General features: G+C 44.5%; 1 protein-coding gene across 5 annotated transcripts in view; it reads right to left on the reverse strand.

Moving 5' to 3' along the window:
• hnf1ba (HNF1 homeobox Ba) overlaps window positions 1–11,933 on the reverse strand; it is a 19,237-nt gene extending 7,304 nt beyond the window's left edge. For 2 of the 5 annotated variants that reach the window (XM_042064409.1, XM_042064408.1), the window contains exons 1-5: window positions 11,280–11,933; window positions 8,980–9,179; window positions 8,183–8,372; window positions 7,498–7,727; window positions 1,493–1,656 (exon numbers count right to left, since the gene is read on the reverse strand). In XM_042064409.1, the coding sequence (XP_041920343.1) occupies window positions 1,493–1,656; window positions 7,498–7,727; window positions 8,183–8,372; window positions 8,980–9,179; window positions 11,280–11,650 (1,155 nt within the window). In that variant the 5' untranslated portion in view covers window positions 11,651–11,933. Of the gene's footprint in view, window positions 1–1,492; window positions 1,657–7,497; window positions 7,728–8,182; window positions 8,451–8,979; window positions 9,180–11,279 lie in introns of all 5 variants that reach the window. The other 3 variants (XM_042064407.1, XM_042064406.1, XM_042064405.1) reach the window with 3 other exon arrangements.
• Between the last annotated feature and the right edge of the window lie 8,067 nt (window positions 11,934–20,000).

A 20,000-nucleotide genomic window follows, 5' to 3' on the forward strand; every position in this document is an offset into this window, starting at 1 on the left:
GTTCCCTTCTTTAGCATGCTGCGGCCTGTCCAGTGACGATGTGTTCACTCAGATGGAAATGCCTATTTGAATAAACTTTGAGAGTCGCCCAAGCATCACAACTGTCCCTCTGTCTGCAGACACAGACAACCTGTCCCTCCGTTATTGACTAATCTATAAGGGACAGTCCAGTCATGATCCACTGCCCACAAATCTATCAGGAATGCAACCTTCCTGGAACACCTAACACTTCTCAATCTCTCCACATTCCAAATAATAAAAGAAACTTTACTTTTACTTTACTTTTATCGTCAGCTGTTCAAACATGAGCAGAGCATGAAACAGATTAGTAGCAATGGCAGCAAAGTATAAATTTACGACGCTAGAGTGAAAAACAAAACAAAAACTAAACGCCAGAAGAAACTGTTTGGCAAACGTCACAGCTAGGCCACATATGCTGATTTTGAAGGCCGCGCTGCGTTGGCCTTTGTCAAAGTCCAATATTTGGACAGAGGTAAGGACGTAGGGGAGGATAGAGGGTTGGGCGGCGCGGTGCTTGTGGAGTTTCTGATCATTTTTCTCCTGTTGTGAAGTGTGAAAGACGTGAGAGAGAGAGAGAGAAAGAGAGAAAGAGAGAGACAGAGAGGAGTACAGGCACCTCATAATCAGGGCTTGTCACTCAGCTGGCAGAGCAAGCACTGCCCTGCCCTTCCTCCTGCGCCATGGGGGCATTTAATCAATACGGAGGCAGAAAGACTCTTTGTCAGGAATATTGGCTTAGTACCTGGGCCTGGCCAACACACACACACACACACACACACACAGACACACACATACTGATGTGGCGTCTGTCGCAGGCTGTCTATCGAACTAATGGGCCAAGGCCTGTCTCTGTGTATCAACACACCACACCAACAGAGAGACACAGAGCGCCAATTGTATCAGAGGTTCGATAGTCAGGGACTAACTGTTTGTTTGTGTTGTATCCATGTGTGTGTGTGTGTGTGTGTGTGTTTGTGTGTGTGTATGAGAGAGAAAGAGTATATACTGCGAGCTGCAGATCTACGTTTATGTGCACGAGTGAGTGTGTGATTATATGAGCAGTTAAGAGTCTGTGTCTATGTGTCTATGTAAATGTGTGTGTGTGTGTGTGTGTTTGTGTGTGTGTCTGTCTGTGTTTGTCTGCCTGTCTCTCTATCTGTCTGTGTGTATTTCTTTGCATCTGGCAAATTTATATTGGAGTGTGAATGTGTGTATAGGTGTCCAAATATGTGTGTGTACAAGAAAGGGAGTGTGTATTAGCCTGCTGTGTGTACGTGTGTATGTGTGTGTGTGTGTATGAGAGCTGCGACCCAGATTAGCGTTTCTGTGTCAAACACTCTGTGCTTCCGTGTCGTGCCGGCCGCTTATCTTATCTGGACTGGGGAGGGTTCAGGTGGACTGAGGAGGGCCCAGGTGTACTGTGCAGCGCTGTGTTCCTGTGTGTTGCTGGGCCTGTGTGGACAGGACTCACCATCTTGGCCTCCGGGGACAGCAGGCTGTGGCTGCTGTGGTCCAGTCCGCCAGGCGACACCTGCTGCAGGACCGACTGACTGGTCACCATGCCGCTGTTGCCGTGGTGACTGATGGTTGTCGAAGAGCTGACTTCGCCAGGCCCCTGCTGGCTGTATCGAACACCTGAACACGTGAAGAGCAGAGAGACAGAGAAAGAGACAGAGACAGAGAGAGAGAGAGAGATGGAAAGAAAGGAAGAAAGAGAGAGAGAGAGAGATAGACAGAAAGAGATGGAGAGATAAGAGAGATAGCATTTGTCAGTATCTGTGTCAGCTCATATGAGGCAGAGACACACAGTAAGCAACACAGAACACTGGTCATGTAACCTGATTTGTTCTTCTTCCTCGTAACACCTGAGCTGCCAGCCTGTTCTGACTCAGACGCAGGGGGGTGGGGGAGGCAACTGTGTCTCTTTGATAATGATAAGGGTTTCTCACAGACCAAGTCTACTGACCACAGGCTCTGCAGGAAGTCCATTTACTGACAGAATAGACTGCTAATTTTAGAACAAAATCCAGTCTAGTTTGCAAATACTGGCTGAATACACACAGACACACATACACACACACACACACACACACACAAATACACAAATACACACAGACACACACACATACACATACACACACACATATACACAAACAGACACATACACACCACACACACTCTATCACAGCATCTACAGTATCAGGGTCCCTGTCTGTATCCAGAGGATTAACGTAGTCTTTGCTGCTTTATCAGTGGATTTCTGTTACATCATGCAGACGCTAAAACAGCTTAATCCCACATCGAGACCCTGCATTGTCTCTGGCACCCCTGCACCTTCCTCATCAACCCCATCCCACAAAACAAACACACACACAGACAGATACACACACACACACACACACACACACACACACACACACACACACACACAGACACACACACACACACACACACACACATACAGACACACACACTCACACATACACAGACACACACACACACACACACACACACACACACACACACACACACACAGATCTCCTCTTGACCAGTCAGGGCCACAGGAATTTTGCCCTCTCTGTATCAAAATGGATGTTTGCCAATGCAAGCCTGTCTTCAGATACCTGCCGAACAAACATTACGCAATCCCCGCCAATGTCAAACACATTCTTACCCTTTTACACACACACACACACACACACACACACACACAAACTCACACTCTGAGGGGATCAAACTTTACTATGACTACTACACTGACGGGCAAATGTAGGTCTGTCACTCACTCACATGCAAGACATCACTATATATAACATGTTGCATGTTGTGTGTACTACCAACAACATCCCTCACTGCTACACAAATGGCCGCTGAATGGTCAGTAACTCACTCTTAATGAAGACGCCAGCCAGGTCATTGTTTCTGCGTAAATACGGGGTCAAGACATACGTCTATTCTATTGCCCCTGACCAGCCAGCCAGCCAGCCAGTCAGCCAGCGTCAATTATCTCCCAGGATGGACTGCCCCTGACCCGTCTCCTCTGTCCCCTGCCCCCCCCCCCCCCCCCGCCCCCCCGGTGTAGGCAAACCCATGGCGCAGCTCCACAACTTGTAAACACCGGCGCAAACAATAAAGCACTCAATCTGGCCGACGACCCGAGTGCAAGCACAATAGCCCCGGGGCTCATAAACGGAGTTTATTTCGCTGCTCTTCAGCCTCTTAAAGTGTGCAGGGGGGAGGGGGAGGGGGAGGTGGTGGGGAGGGAGGGGAAGGAGTGAGGAAGACTATACAGCTTCATCTTTGTCTGGCTCTGGGGCTGTCTGGTGGCTACTCAGAAGAGGCCTACTGAGGACTGAGTACCCCCACCACCCCCACCACCACCACCACCACTACCGCCGCCACTACCGCCCCAGTGTCCTGGAACGCCTACAACTACCAATGGGTCTCGCTCTACTGAGCAGCACAGGCCAAGGGCTCCGTTTCCACGACAACAAGGGGTATTGAAAAAAAAGCTTAAAAAGAAAGAGCAACATAAAAAGCAATAAGATTGTGTATCCCCCCCCACCCTCCAGCCATAGCATTAGCATCTATACAGTGAGGCAATGAGTGAGTACCAGTTGAAGTGCCATAAAGATATGCCATGTAAATGGACAGGTCACTTCCTAAAGATTGTGATCAAACAACAGAAAGCTTTCCAATATGACTGGGGGGGATGTGGGCGCAGATGTGTGTTGTACACTGAAATTGTTGTTTACTGAAATAATTCAGGCTCTGCTAATCTAAGCTCACACATGATCACATCTATTCTGAATCTCTTCTTGGCAGTCTTTTTCAGCTTACACAAACCAAGCTCTTGCACTGCTGGCTGGTGGAAACCTTCTCTCCCTTTCGCAGTAGTAAAGGGAGGGCGAGAAACCTTCTGGCCACAGAGGGTCTCTTTCTCTGGAAGCCTCTGGTTCTCCGCGGGGCTTGGGTGTAATATCAAAGCCCTTCCCCAGGCAAGGCTCATTGCGGGCCGGCCGCATATGAGAGGGGCCTCCCCAGGCCCGGCAGGACGCCTTCATGTGCCTTTGTGTCCTCTCTGTGTCCTCCACCAACACCAGTGCAAGCAGAGGGCACAGAGCCCAATGAGCCAAAACCCAGCCCCCACCTGAGGTCAAAACTCCAGCTCTACGTGGCCCTTTTCAACCACTCACATGGTGCACTGCAGTTATAAGGTTCTACAGAAGTTCTAACATAGGGAGCGGTTTAAGGTTGACACCCATCTTTTACAAGAATATGTGGTCTATAAATTAATCTGCAAATTGTCAACCTAAGTTATATAACCTCTTTGGATTAGAGCGGTTATGTACGTATGTTCCGATTTCCTTCGTTCCAAAGCACAAACTAGAGGAATTCTGACTATTCCTGAGAAAAAATAAGACTTGAGCTAAGAGGAGATCCTTTGGTGATAAAATTCTCGGTTTGGGTTGTAGATACAAGGCTGTGGACAGCCAGTGCTTAAAACTTCTTTTCTTTCAGCTCAAACTCAAACAAACAGAACATGGCAAACAGTCAAGCCAGCGAGTCAGTGACATCTCCATCTACAACAGACACTGTTTGTCCACAATGGGTTCCCATAGTTCCCCCCTAGCTCGTCTTTCAACACTGTGCACATAGACGAACACACACACTCAAACACATGTGCGCAATCAGCGGGTTTGCTTTGGGCAATTATCTTTTCCTTGTTTTTTTTTTTATCGCTAGCGTGTCTATATTCTAAAAAAAGCCACTTAAAGCTCACTGAGGGTGTCGGAGGATAATTGCTGTCGGGAGTGCAAAGGGTGAGCAGGTACAAGCATCGTAAAAAGAGGGGCACTGGCCAGTCTGTGAGATCAGAGGACACACACACACACACACACACACACACACACACACACACACACACACACACACATACACACACACACACACACACACACACACACACACACACACAAACACACACACACACACACACACACACAAACACACACACACACACACACACACACAAACACACACACACACACACAAACACACACACACAGCAGCGCACATAATCAGAATTCACACACCAACACACACACATACACACACACACACACACACACACACATAAACACACAGAATCAGACAAGCATTGTAAAAAGAGGGGCACTAGCCAGTCTGTGAGATCAGAGAACTTTTGGCTGTTTGACTTTGCTTTCCTAATGGGACCAAAACACAAACAGGCCCAGGCTAGGATCATGGTCACACACTCACACACACACACATGCACGAATCAGACAAGCAGACACACACCTACACACAAACACGCACATATGCCCACACTCTCACACACACACACACACATGCACACACACACAAACAAATAAATGGCCACCAATGACCTTCTAACAGCAGCAGAAACGACATGTCCCCTTATCGTCGTCCACTGGCCCGATCAATAAAACCTGCTGGTAAGAGTGTCTCTCTGGACTGACCCTGGGACGACCTCTTTCTCACACAGCCTCTGCCCAACCCTCTCTCTCTCTCTTTCTCTCTCTGATTCGTGCTCTCTCAGCAACAGTGGCGATACCCCATCAGTCCTGCCTGCCCAGAAATGCCCCGGCACCCTGGGCCATGTCGTCCTCTGCTATCGCGGCCTGTGCTCCTCTAGGCTTGCCTGGGCCTGGGCTATTTGGTGCAGAGGGAGGGCTGGAGACTCAGTGGGGTGGTGGTGGTGGAAAGTTCAAATTGAGCTCATCCTCATCCTCAACCCTGACAAAAAAAAAATAACATCCACTCCTCCTCCCCTTCTCAAAGGGGCCAGCAGAGTTAAATGAACCTCGCCTGCAGTTATTGCAGTCCCCTAATGTACCATTGACAATAGGCTTCCCTGCTGAGCCAGGGCAAAGACAGAGGAGTGGACAAGGGGGGTTGTTGAGGGCAGAACCCCGCCCCCCCCCCCCCCCCCCCCCCCTTTACCCACCCAAACTGTATCAAAGGCCTGGGAGTTGTAGTAGCCAGGGGATTTTAATTGTCAATTAAGCACGCATAATAGCAGCCGTTGGCCTGGCAACGCGAGGCGGTGGCCTGCTGTGCCATTATTGTGGTGGCACAGTGGCCGACACGCAAAAACAGCTGAGGACGCCGGAGAGAAGACGGCAGGACGCCGGGCGAGCTGAGAGAGACAAGACCTGGGACTGGGACGGGATTGTCCTCTCTTGAGACAGCACAGGGGTCAGTGACTTCTAACCTTCGAATATAAGTTGACATCTTAAACATGTGACCAAATACACAAACACACACACACACACACCCTCTCTCTCTCTCTCTCTCTCTCTCTCTCTCTTTCTCATTATGTCTCCCTTTTCTTTTTCCTGAGGTAACTGGCTGGTCAGGTATGTTGTACTCCACAAGTAAACAGACTCATTACCCATAATCCACTAATGGTTTCCAAGAGTCAAACACTCCCCGCCCCCCATAATATATATTTATCCAAACAAACGAGAAAAAGACATATTATGTCCTTACATATTTTTCAGACTAGTAACACTTCAGAGCCACAGGGACAAACTCTCTTACTGATATGATAATTCTATCTAATTGTGTACTGATACAATCAACTTCCTTCAGGTAGACTCAAGATTGCTCATTGCTCTAACATTTGCCACAGCCATTAAAATAGACAGTGTTGAAAAACCCTAGCTAGGGTGACAACAACATTTAGCATTATTAAACAAATGTTGCTGGTGGGTGTTAGATCCAGAACTAGCACTGGGCTGGGCTCTGACCCAGAGGTGACCCTGGCGAGGGGACAGGGAAGCCTCATACTGTTGGCGGGCCATGCTGACTGAGGAGAAGAGATTGCAGGTACAATGCAGATTGTTCTCTCAGACATCAGAATAACAATGGCATTTACTCAGCTCACTCACTCTTATTGATCACCTCGCTCCCTTCACTTCTCTCGCTCTCTCTTTTTTTAAGACACACACACACACACACAGACACACACACACACTTTCGGCTGTCACTGATCTCATCAACTGTGTGCTTTCCCCTTTCAAGTGATTTATTTGTAGAACAGCCCTGATCTGAACAGCCCTGATCAGAACCTGGCCACTGATGAAATCCCTGTCAATGGATGTGTTAACGATGGGGCTTGATCTTTGCAACAAGGCGGAAATCTATATCACTTGAAAACCTGGAAGGGGATCAGATATATCCAGCAGGCGTGAATCACAGTGTCAACATGTACATGGGTGGGGTGGGGTGGGGGGGTGTATACGTGTGTGTGTGTGCGCGTGTGTTTGTGTGTGTGTGTGTGTGTATGTGCCTGTGTGAGTGTGTGTGTGTGTGTGTGTGCGTGTGCCTGTGTGAGTGCGTGTGTGTGGGCGCGCCTGTGTGAGTGTGTGTGTGTGTGTGCGTGCGTGAGTGCGTATGCCTGCCCGCGTGTGCGGTACCCAGACGTACTCTGCATCTTACTGGGTGGGGAAACGCTGGTCTGTGGGTGATGGGGTGATCCGTGTGAGAGCAGAGGGTTCATGTTGTGGGTCGGGTACGAGTCCATCGCAAGCTTCTGACGGAAGGCCTCCTCTTTGCGGCGGTTGGCGAACCAGTTGTACACCCGCACCTCGGTCACCAGGTTAGAGCCCAGACCCTGAGCTTTGGACGGGGACACTCCCCGCTGCAGGCACTCAGCCCTGGGGGAAGAGGATGCTCAGTCAGGCCAGAATAACCACAACAGGCTCCAGCGTATACAATACTAACATACTGCTAAAATGTCTTAGATGTCCAGTGAATATGGGTCAAAGGTATGTCAGATAACATGCACACTTGCCTATAGCAAATCCAAAGTATTCTTTTTAGTCTAAAGCGATGGGGAGTGTACAGTCCAGCTGCGTGCCTTTTGGACCAAAGATCTTGCCATAGCTATGTATGACCAGCTGAGCTATACAATATGCAGTTGTTATTTTTACCAATATACAATATATGAGAGAAAGATGAAAAAAAAAACACTGAATACATTGTCTAGTGTCTCATAATACTTCCACATTTTTTTGCAGAGCCCCCTACACCTATTTCTCTCAGTATTGTCCTTAAGTGGAGGGAGAGACTGAGTTCTCCTCCATCTGTCCATGAGATCCTCCATCCTCACCTGTTGCACTCCTCCACCAGAGCCTCCCGCTCCTCCTTGCTGGGGTTCTTCTGCCTATCGTATGCCTGGTAGAGGATTTGTTGGGAAGCGGGACCCCACTTGAAGCGGTTCCGACGCAGTTTTTTGCTGGCGGGCTCGCCGGCCGGGTCATCCCCAGGCTGTGCCATGCCTTGCCCGGACTGATTGAACTCTGGGAAAAAAAACAGCACCTGATCCTGACTGCCTTTGTCTGTCATACTGACAGAACCTTGACTTGCCTGGTTGAACTCTGCAAAAATAAGAGAAGGTACATTTGATCCAGGCGATGTAATGTGAAGAAGCAGTGAAAACTTGTAATGAATTTAACATGTCATGAGTTTATTCTGGGTAATCATGCACTAACTGATTAGAGCTAAAAGCTGCAAAGCAATTAATGATCAGATTTTCCATGCAAACTAGAACCCTTTGTGAATTATACAATGCTAAGGCAATCTTAATGTCACAGAGATTGTATCTAATTTTATCCTTGTATTATAATTATATTGTTGCAGAAAATTCATGGAAAAAATCATGGAAAAAATACAAGCATGGCAATACTTTTCTAATTATGGACAGTCATCTGATTAGTTCATTATTTGAGGAATCTACCATGATTTAAATAAGATGTAATAGACCAATAGACCAATTGCTGTTAACATGGAAGCGCATTCACAGAGCACCGCATCGAGACAAGTAAAAATGTTCTCAGTTTCTGACGAAGGAGGACAAGCAAGCGAGTAAGCAACGAAGTAGAGAAAGCAACTCAAATATGAACTTACGCAGCAGAATTTCCCGCTGTTTCCTGACGTACCAGGTGTAGAGTGCCGCTCGTTTCTGTGTTTTCATGGGCGTGCCTTTGTTGAGGTGCTGCGAGAGGTGAGACTGGTTGAGCCCGGTAACGTCCACCACCTCGCGCTGTGGGATGTTGTGCTGCTGCATGTACCCTTTGATCATGCGAGCCGCGCGCCACGGGTCCTCGCTGAAGGAATAACGGGAACAAAACAACAAACAGGAAATATTACTGATTTGTAAATCCACACAATAATAATAGCCAAAAAACTTTCTGGGCAAGCACTATATTTCTCTGTCTGTACTTGTACACTAATTACAGGCAGACAGGTCAAAGCTATGGCACTAGACAGTAATTTTCTTCTTTTCCCCCTTTGCCAAGTTTCATTGCTGTTCGTTTTGTAAATGTCTTTAGTTGAAAAAGGTCGTAAGTACGTCGACAGACAACTGTTAAGTATACCCTAATAAACGACCGTTAATCATTTCATTCAATAGGTTGTAAATACTTTCAAAGGTTAGCCTACGTGGTTATCGGCAACGACTGGCTTGAAAAATGTAGGCCCTGCATATATTATAATGACATACATACACACATAATATATACACACAATATATGCATAGCCTATGTATGTGTAGTCTATTATTATGCTTATACATTAACATAATAATATTTGTTAAAAAGCATATAGGCCAACATGATTGTCATAGGCTACTAAATTGTTATAGAAATGTATTTAGAATTTCAATAGGTTGTTCAATTAATACGATCAAATAATCGTTTAAGTTACACTAATAAATATACCTATATGCCCATAGGCTACCAAAGATTGCAACTGAAAGACAACTAGTTTACTTGATTTTTCACAATTAAGAATACAAAAAAGTAAAGGAAATGTCCCAAAAGTTAATTTTAGGCTAACTGTACAACTTCGCATTTAAAATTATTTTAGGTCAGATAGCATATTCAGAGTGTCATTGTGAGGCCTTTTTTCAGCATATTTTCAGTCGATAATTTTAAGAGCCAGTGCGAGACGCAAATAAAGTGCGTCATATTAAACTATAGGTAGCATAGCCTAGGCTACTGTAAAGATGGTAACTTACCCAAGTAATTTCAGTTTAAATAGCCCAGTGACCTCACTGTAAGTCTTACTGTAGGAAATCTACGTCGACTGTTTGATTTAGAGAACGCCAAACGTTTAAGCTTGTAGAGATGTTGGTTTATAACTTTCGACAATGAATAACCAGATCTCCATTCATTCTAATCATACGCCACTGTGTATCTTTCAGTTGATGATTTATAGAATAAAATTAATAATAACTCTGCTCCACGTGGTTTAGTTTTGATTTTTGTATACTACGTGTTGACAGCAATCCTGCAATTATTGTAACTTATTAACTAAACAGCGTGGAAAAACGTGCCATCCTTATAATTGTCATATTTTCGACTGATGCATTACGTTCCTGCTATAGGCCACCTTTACTAGGCCCTAGTTGATAGGGATTTTTGTATTACAAGTATTATAAAAGTAATTAAATAGCTATAATAGGCCTTAAATCTTTTTGTGGCAATTGTCTATTTTATTAGGGCACCCGTTTTCTTTTTATATCCTTATGATGCTAGTACCATGTAATATTTCTTGGATTTTTATATTTCGCTATCTTATATTGGTAGGTGTATTTCTACCATGACGCAAAACTACCAAATGTAATAGTTTAGGAGTGATTTCAATGAATCTTTGGCGCACGCCTAGTTAATAATAAATAGATCTTATGCTGTTGATATTTTCCTAAAGTAAAGGAATAATAAACTGTAGATAATTAGTAACCAGAAAAAAAGGAGTGACACTGGCGCGTTGTTTAAATTTTCTTAACATGATGTTCATAATTTAGGCTGCATCATAGAAGTACGCCTAGGCCTTACATAGGCTACATGTGCAGGTATTATGGGAATAACCTGGTATGAATAACGGCCACGATTATTTTGATGCGATTGCCTTAGCTTATACAGAAAAAAAGTATTTTAGCATTTACTTATTTATTTTTTCATTAGGCCCGCTGAAACTTCTGAAAAAGAGTGGGCTAGTTGGTGTTGGTAAAGACTAGGGACAACTTGACGTAAGTAATTTGCGCTTTCATAGGCAGAACAGTGTTCTTTAAAAACTGTAGGCTAAACAGTTAATAATATTACGTTGGCAGAAGGCAAAACGTGATCCTTCATAATAGGCTCATTTGAAAACTGGTATTTTCCTGTAAAACAGGAACTTAACCATCATTGGACTGTTGAACTCACGCAAGCATGCGGTCCACTTCTGCCCTCTGCTCCGCTGCCTCCTCCGTATTTAGCGACTGGAGCTCTTTCAAAATCGGCGGTGTGTCGAAATCATCTCCGTCCTCAGAGCCCTCGTCCCCGGATAACTTTCCCTTCCCGTGTCCGTTAGTTAATGTGTGAAACACCGGCTTGGAGTCCGTGTCGCTCCCATTCATTTTAGAACTTGACGGTGACATCTGTAAATTCTCCAGTTTAACTCCAAAACTGTTCGGCCTGGGGTCCATGTCGTCCAGTGCTTGGATAAGCACATCTTTGGTTACTCCTGAATCCAGCAGGGCGCTTAGAAGCTCCTGCTGTAAAGATGTCAACTTGGACACCATTTTTGCAAACATCAAAAAAGTTTTTTATTGACTTCCACGTCCTATTCGATGTTATTGATTCAATGGGCTATTTCACGTGGATCTGTATGTAGACAAAAGAAAACAAAAAACAACTAAATGTGACAAGTCTTTGCCTCTCTCTCTTCTCCCGTGTTTATGTGAATTTCCTCACAAAGACACCTGCTTGACTCACTTCCCCGTTGGCCCAAGTGGTATGACTTGCCATGATGCTTTCGTAAGGAGGGCAATATAACGCATGCTAATGAGGGGGCAGGGAACAGCGGCCCTCCATGCAAATGGTGCAAAGCAGCGCGGACTGTGTTGACTGAGCCCAAGGTATATAGACAGTGTTTACACACTGCGCTCAGGCGCTTTTATTGGCCACCATTATCGGCCAAACTTAGTGAACTTTGGACCCTGTTGCCTACTTTCGTTAAATGGGCGGGATATAAGAGTTTATTATTATTATTATTATTATTATTATTATTATTATTATTTAACTGTGGTCTGAATCTTGAAATGTCACATTCTACACCAAAAGACTTGATGAGGAAAAATGGCACACTCATGTCTGAGTTCAGTTTGACAATAGTTTTAATCCATGGCACAGGCTAATAGCTTGCTTTTGATCATTATTCATTTCCATTCAGCTTTGCCACAGCGAGGATGTACTGCGCCCGTGATGGATACACTCCTCAAACAGCCTGTGAATAAACACAGGAGCGAGGAGACACAATTCGCGGACAGAACATCGCTCTGATCCCGGCCAGTTCAAACGCTTCCGTGACAGAATAGAGCACAAGGAGGTGGTCGGTGACCCCCGGTGCGCGCAAGCAGGTGCCTCTGAATTCTACAGCAAGGCATAGAGGCTAACCTGGTGACCTTTACTTGACAGGGCAAGTTGTAGCTTTCACTGTGGATGTCTAGCATTTTGATACAGCGTCATGTTATGAAACGTGATATGGAAGTATTCATGTAGGTCTGTAGCCTAAATTAGGCAGAGCTATAACATATTTTTATAGTGTAAAATGGAATCTAAAATGTATAAAAAGCTGAATATGCTTTTGCATCTTTTCAAAACCACAGACAAGTGCAACTAATCTGAAATTCAGCAAAGCCGAATTTCAACTTCATTTATTTCTCCAGTGTCTTAATTTATATTTTGCGTAACAAGCTTTCCGTGGGGTTGGAGTTGTCAGAATGGGTGTCACCACAGCTTTACTGTCATGTAATCAATAGCACGCTTATCACATTATTCTTGTGGATCGCCACCTTCCCTGTAAAAGTTCGCTATAGTAGCCTACACTCTGAGCGCGCCCTGGATGTACTTCGAACCTGAGAGAACTGACATCGACCCACATTATTGGGGTTGGGGTAATACACGTTTAGGACTGCTCTCAATAGCTGCCAACCAAAGCGTCGCCGCAAGTGACAGCCCTGTCAGATAGTACTGTTTGTCCTTCTAAGGATAGAGGGCAATAAATTCGTTTCTTGAAAATGGGGTTGCGGGTGTATAGTTATTTGCTATCAGTCTAAATTTCAGACCCAGTCCTCAACAACCAGAGAGACAAATCTTTTTCTCTGGGTGCGGAGAGGAGAGCAGATAACCCAGCAGGTCATGTTAAGGCCAGTTCGTTCACATAACCTGTAACATTGGGTGCCTGAGCTCCGCACTCTAGAATGTTGTATGAGGGGGAAAAAATCCAAAATAGAGTGTGTGGAATATTGTTGAGGACGACAACTGGAAACAAATAATACAGAATTGATCAAACATGACTATTAGGAATTGTATATGGTAGCTATTGGCCTGTATGCAGTGGGCTAACCTATAGACCTACTTGTACCTATAGTCACTTTTAGCGAAGGCCTAAATGTCCATGCACTGCTCTTGGGCACGGTCAGTATTTGCGTTACGAACTTTAAATGTCAACCATTAACAACAAATAATAACAAAACACAAAATGGTCTATCCAGAGCGCAAGCCATCTGCACTCTTGTGAAAACACTCGGGGTACTAGAGCGTGTCGGGGAACACGGACAAGGCCACGCGTTCTCACATGAAATGCAGACGGGATTGGGCAACCAAGGAGCAACCAACTGGGCACTGTGCATCCCAGGCAGGTTAGATTTCTGAGAAAAGGGCATCCATTTGCTAAGAGGCTCTCTTGCGGACCAAACACAAACATCTTCAACTCAATCAACTCTTACTTTATATACACGCACTCTTAAAGCGAATGTGTTGAAAACAACACAACTTGCGTTGTTTTTAACACATCTCTGTGTCCCGATAGGGACAACACAGTTTGTGTTGTTTCCTTGTTTTATTTGTTACACAATATGTGCTGAAAATACTTGTGTTCTCGACAACACATTCGATGCAATAACCTTAATGAGCTGGGAAATATATATTTTGGGGATCCTTTATAGATGAGGGTTGAGGAACATATAATACCACATTTGGGCATATGCAAATGCCACTTTCTCTTCCTTTTAGCAGCTAGGCCTCCATTCTTCAACACACAAAACAGCCTTTTATGGCAAAGCAAGGGGTTTGTTTTAGATTCACCTCCCAAAATATAGCCTTATTCAATTAATTGATTGAACATTTTCTATTTTTTCTTCGTGGTTCACTGAGCTGTTTTTATATATTTTTTTTTTAATCCCGTGAGGGAAATTTGGTCTCTGCATTTATCCCAATCCGTGAATTAGTGAAACACAAACAGCACACAGTGAAGCACACTAATCCCGGCGCAGTGAGCTGCCTGCTACAACGGCGGCACTCGGGGAGCAGTGAGGGGTTAGGTGCTTTGCTCAAGGGCACTTCAGCCGCGACCCACTGGTCGGGGCTCGAACCGGTAACCCTCCGGTTACAAGTCCAGAGTGCTAACCAGTGGGCCACGGCTGCCCTGTTGTTAGATGGCACAGGAGCAGAACAGGTGTTTTACTGTTGAAAAGATAATTTTCCTCACATATTGAAAAATGAACATAAATGCATTGAAGTAGAGCTAAGTAAACTACAAAAATCCACACACAAACTTTGCCTCCTGAATACCCCCCCCCCCCCCCCCCCCCTCCTCCCATCTCTTCTTAGGAGAAAATGCACACCTTGCCCAAAAGCCAGATCTGTCTGGTTTGGTCGTGCTGTCTCTTCCCAGCACTAATGGGAAGGTAATGAGTCCAGAGGTTTGGGGGAAACGGAGCCTGGCCAGTGACCCACACATTTCTTGTCAGCCATTTGCCTCTTTTGTTACCTCCCTCAACCTCAGCCATCTAGTGTGACACACACATACACACACACACACATGCACGCACGCACACACTCATGCACGCACACACACGCACGCACGTACAGCATATGCACAAACACACAGGCGCACACACACGCACACAGACACACAGACACACACACACACACACACACACACATACACACACACACACACACACACACACACACACACTCGTACATGACAACACAAACACATAGTCATTCTGGGTTGGGGCAGAGTGCAGCTCATTTGGAAAGTTTCTGTCAGGAAAGGGCACGGCGTGTGCGTGAGGCTGAGCCGGTGGCGACCATGTTCCGTTCCAGACACTGATCTGGACCTTACCCTCCGCTCTCCTCAGCTCTCCTCCCGCACCCCTCACCTTTGGGCAGCATCTGACTCATGGCCCCTCTCACCAGAGACTCTGTTCTTCTCACAACACAAAGACAGGGTCATCCTTTTATTCTTACCACATAATAATAGATAACAAATTGATCTTTTTGGGTGGTTAAGTGTTTTGTTACAGTATTACTGTGATACACCGTCTAGAAGTCATCATTTTGCCAGAATTACAGCAATTATAGTTCCTGTGCTCTATATGATATCTCATGGTGCAGGTCATTACATAAACAATAGATGCTGCATAGGCAAATAGTAAATGATGTGTCTACATGCATGATAAAGATAACAGTATGTGGCACTTGCTTCCTTTCATCATCAGCACTTATAGCAGTTCACCTTACCCCATTGAGTGCTGTACAAAATATGAGGAGCTGAATTTCAAATTCCTTAATTTCCCTTCAGTTGAGCATAAAGAAAGCAGACTAATGAGTGTGTAATTGTTATAATATAATATAATATAATATAATATAATATAATATAATAAGTATTATATAAATATTTTAATATTACTTGGCATCTCTATATCACTATCATTCATTCATCTTGGGAAGTGAATAGACCCTTTAGCCTGAGGGGGTTTACCTGAACTAATCACACCTGAAAATTAAAACAGCAGAGATGGTGATTGAATTACCCCAGGTGTTTGGCTAATTAGGTGTTGATCTTTCACATGGATATCTTTTGATGAGGTGAAGACATTTTATAAAACTGTATCTCTTTTCTTTCATAATTGAACCGATCAGCGACTGCTATTTCCATCGTTTACTGTAAAGGTAGACTGCGATTCTAATCCTATACACACTCCCAGTTCTCCTAAATTGATCCTCACAGTCTATTCAATGTTCAATGTTTGCGCTGACAAAAAAAACCTCGGCCCTGTCTCTGTAAATTGATACTTAGGACTGAAATGTTCAAAGCAGATTGTCCAGACTGACCCCAACCCTATGAAGCCTGATGAGAACCATAGCATCATGCTAGGATACAGTAAAACTCTCTCCCTCAGCCCTCAGTCGAGCACCAGAGAGAAACTCCACACAGCGCTCAGGCAAGCCCAGGCCCCCGGGGGTCATTACAGTTTTGGTCTTCCTGACTTCCTCCAAGGAATGATCCAACATGACAAGGACCAATGAGTATTGGAGCCCTGCCCTGTCGACAAACATGACCTGTAGCTGGTCCTGCGCAATTGCCTGCTAGGCTGGGACTGCCAGGGAGTTAGCCCTGGAGGCGATGTGGCAAGGACACCGCGTTGGCTCGGTCATCACACGCCTGCGAGGGGGAGCGTTCCACCAGGGCCTTTTTGCTTGAAGGAGGCCCAAATGTCTCGTTCTTGTTTGCTTTTGCAAGCAAGAGGTGTGTGTGTGTGCGTGTGTGTGGCCAGAGATTTTTTTTCTTCTTTGTTTTTTTTTCCTTTTCTTTTGTGGCGACTTGTCAGATCACAGGAATTCTGTGAGGCTTTAAAGCTGATTTGCCATCCATCAGTAAACCGTGCAGGGAAAACAGAAAATTACTCTTTCTTTATCTCTCTCTCCCCCTCTCTCTCCATCTATTCTTTCCTGCATTTCTTTCTTTCTTCCTTTCAACTTCTCTCTTCATTCCCTCCCTCTGTCTCTTCTACTCCTTCTCTTCTCTCTACTACCACTTTCTCTTTTAATAATTGCTCCCTTCATTTTTCAAGTCTTGCTTCTCTCTCTTGAGTAAGCCACAGTTGCATGCAGTTCACAGACAGCTTTCCCTACCTATCCAGAACTGTGTGAGCGAATCCAAGTGTAGCGGTGCCTGTTTCACATCATGCCCTTAAAATAAATTGGGCCATATATTCAGGCAGCAAGCCCAGAAGAAACACTTCATGTTGAGTGGGATGATGCTGCATGGACCGTAAGGTGAGTGGTTGGGGGGTCAGTGTGATCTGTAAGAGAGATGGACAAATCTCCTCTCTCATGAGGGCACTGTGCCCTGCTGGCCTCATTCGACCTGCTGTGGAGGGCACAAGGAGGAAGTCAGGGTGCATGCCTTTGTTTTTATCCTTGTTTCATATTACATTGGACTGTTCAACAACTTGCGTCTGGGTTGTTCAATGTTGAGATTAACTACTGATGATGATGTCTTTGTTTGTTTCAAAATGCTTTGAGTAGCCACGGTGCTCGGAAGAATATACAGTATGTAAACAGGGGTTGTACAAAATTCGAATTGCAATTCCGCTTCCTGTTTGCTACCTCAATTGAAATGCAAGTGAAATTCAAGAATGGAATTGGAATTTGAGAGCCAGTTTCAATTCAATTCTGGAATTTTGCACAACCCTGATGTAAATGTAGCCTAACCTTTTTACATTTTTACATTTTTTGTTTTAATTTAGATGTTTTACTTTTGATTATTTGTTCACATATCTGTTTATGTCTTGATGTCTGTGTGTGGAGCGCTTTGAGTTGCATTCTGTGCATATAAAAATGCGCTATATACCGGTAAATAAACTTACCTACCTTACCTTACCTTTCCATACCTAAATATGTATGGCTTCTACACTAATATCTATACCCTGAAGGTATATATATATATATATACAGAAACAGGGTGTTTACATCCGAATGTTATACAGTACATTGTGATGATGTATGCACCTGCTGTAAGCATAATTATGTAATTCATGAACTTGACATACCATTAGACATTCAGTGTTGATTTAATGGATAAGCACTTGTTTTTATCTTTTTTAATCAGTACAACTGTACACCACTAGCATCAAACGAACAGCAAGCACGTACACTTTTGTACATGCATGCATGCTATGCAGAAACATGCACACATAATGTATGCATATTCAAAACAGCTAACTTTCAGACTTTTGACTATTGACTATTAGTTTTCTCTCGTTTGGATCATTTCTGTTTTGCTTGCACAACCCGAGTTGATTATAGGCCCTTTCAACTACATAAACAAACATGTGCGTACCTAAGGCATTTCCGGTGGCACACAAAAGCAACACTGAGCTAATGGTAACTTGGGGACAAGCAAAAATGAAAAGTTGACATTTCGTAGAGCACTATGCGAAAGTTTTCATTACAAAAATAGCCTATCTGTGCAGGTTTTGAATGTTTAAAATGGAAACCCAACAGGCTGAAAGAGTAGCGTGCTTGCTTAGACAGTCAATGTTGGTACAATGGGCTGGCAGCACACGAATACAACACAATGAAGTATAAAGCAAAATAGATGATAGATAATGATGATGGTGAATGTGGTCTGTTCCTACAACCAATGGCTGTGGTCCCATGCCATCCCTCAGTATGACATAAGGAATGATAAGGTGCCAGTGGTGACAACACGACAGCTCTAAAGCCCCAGGTATTATGGGATTTGGATAATAAGCCCCAGAGCCATTTTCTCACCAACTGGTACTGATAAAACACAGAGGCTGTCAAAGATGTTCCATATCAACTTTCTTCTAAATGAAGGTAATTTTATTGGTGTTCTTATTTTGTGGTACAGATCATTACAGATTATTAAGGAAGTTATTGTTAAGGAAGTTATAACGGGTAAATTTGATCAAATCAGACTGAACATATCTACTAACTCAACATCCGGAACTCCTGCTACAAAGGGAGGGAAACTTAACCTGATGCCAGAGTTTAACTTGATTAACTACAAAACTCAAAAATAACTGAACAGAATCTCCATTTTTTTATCAAGCTTCCGTCTTCCTTCTTATGGGTGCCCGGTGGGATCAAACAGTGGGACTGGACTGGTTTTGATTTGAGCAGAACATCTGACAGCTGGTTGTGGAGGCTAATGGAAGGCTTGCAATGGAGGCAAACTAATGACTCAGGGAAAATAAATGAGCTAAAAGGCACTGGACACACACACACACCAACACACACACATAAATACACCCACACACATACGCATGCATGCACACACACTCAGGCACCAAGACAAAAACAAGTATGTGCACACCTGAACCAGACAGCCTCTCAGACACATCTCAGGGGCATAAACAAGGATACACTAACAAGCAAACACTGAAATGTTTGCAAACACACACACACACACACACGCACGCACGCACGCACGCACGTCGCACGCACACACACACACACAGACACATACACACACACACACATACACACACACACACACACACACACACACACACACACACACACACACACACACACACACACAAACACACACACACACACACACAAAGGTGCAGGAAGATAGTGTGTGGGCCTGGTCCTTCATCAGGTAGACACACGACTGACACATCGTGTGTCTTGGAAACAAAATCTAGCAAAGGTCTCCAACCCCTCACAAACCGCCAGCATAATCTGTCCTCTGAACCTCTCTCTGACAATTGCCCATCCAATGTGACAAACTGACCGCAGAAGAACTGAGAGGAATGAGGAAGGTCCATGCTGGCTGTGCGATCAGACAAGGACATCCTTCATGTCCAGGTTAGCCATTAGTGCCCCCATGGCACCGAGCTCTGCTGTCTGCTGTGTGCATGTTGATGCTTGTGCTTTACAGTAAATGTCACTTGAAGTCGTGACAGGATCACCTCATCATGATTTGTTTGTGAGACTTGTGCTATTTTATACATGTTATGTGTCCTGTTTAGTTTATCTCTTTAATGGATAACTGTTTCTGATATGTATTCATACGCTGTATCATTTACAACACCTCCAGCGCTCAAGTCTCTTCGT

The sequence above is a fragment of the Alosa sapidissima genome, chromosome 15 (genome assembly GCF_018492685.1).
Source record: "Alosa sapidissima isolate fAloSap1 chromosome 15, fAloSap1.pri, whole genome shotgun sequence".
Taxonomy (NCBI): domain Eukaryota; kingdom Metazoa; phylum Chordata; class Actinopteri; order Clupeiformes; family Clupeidae; genus Alosa; species Alosa sapidissima.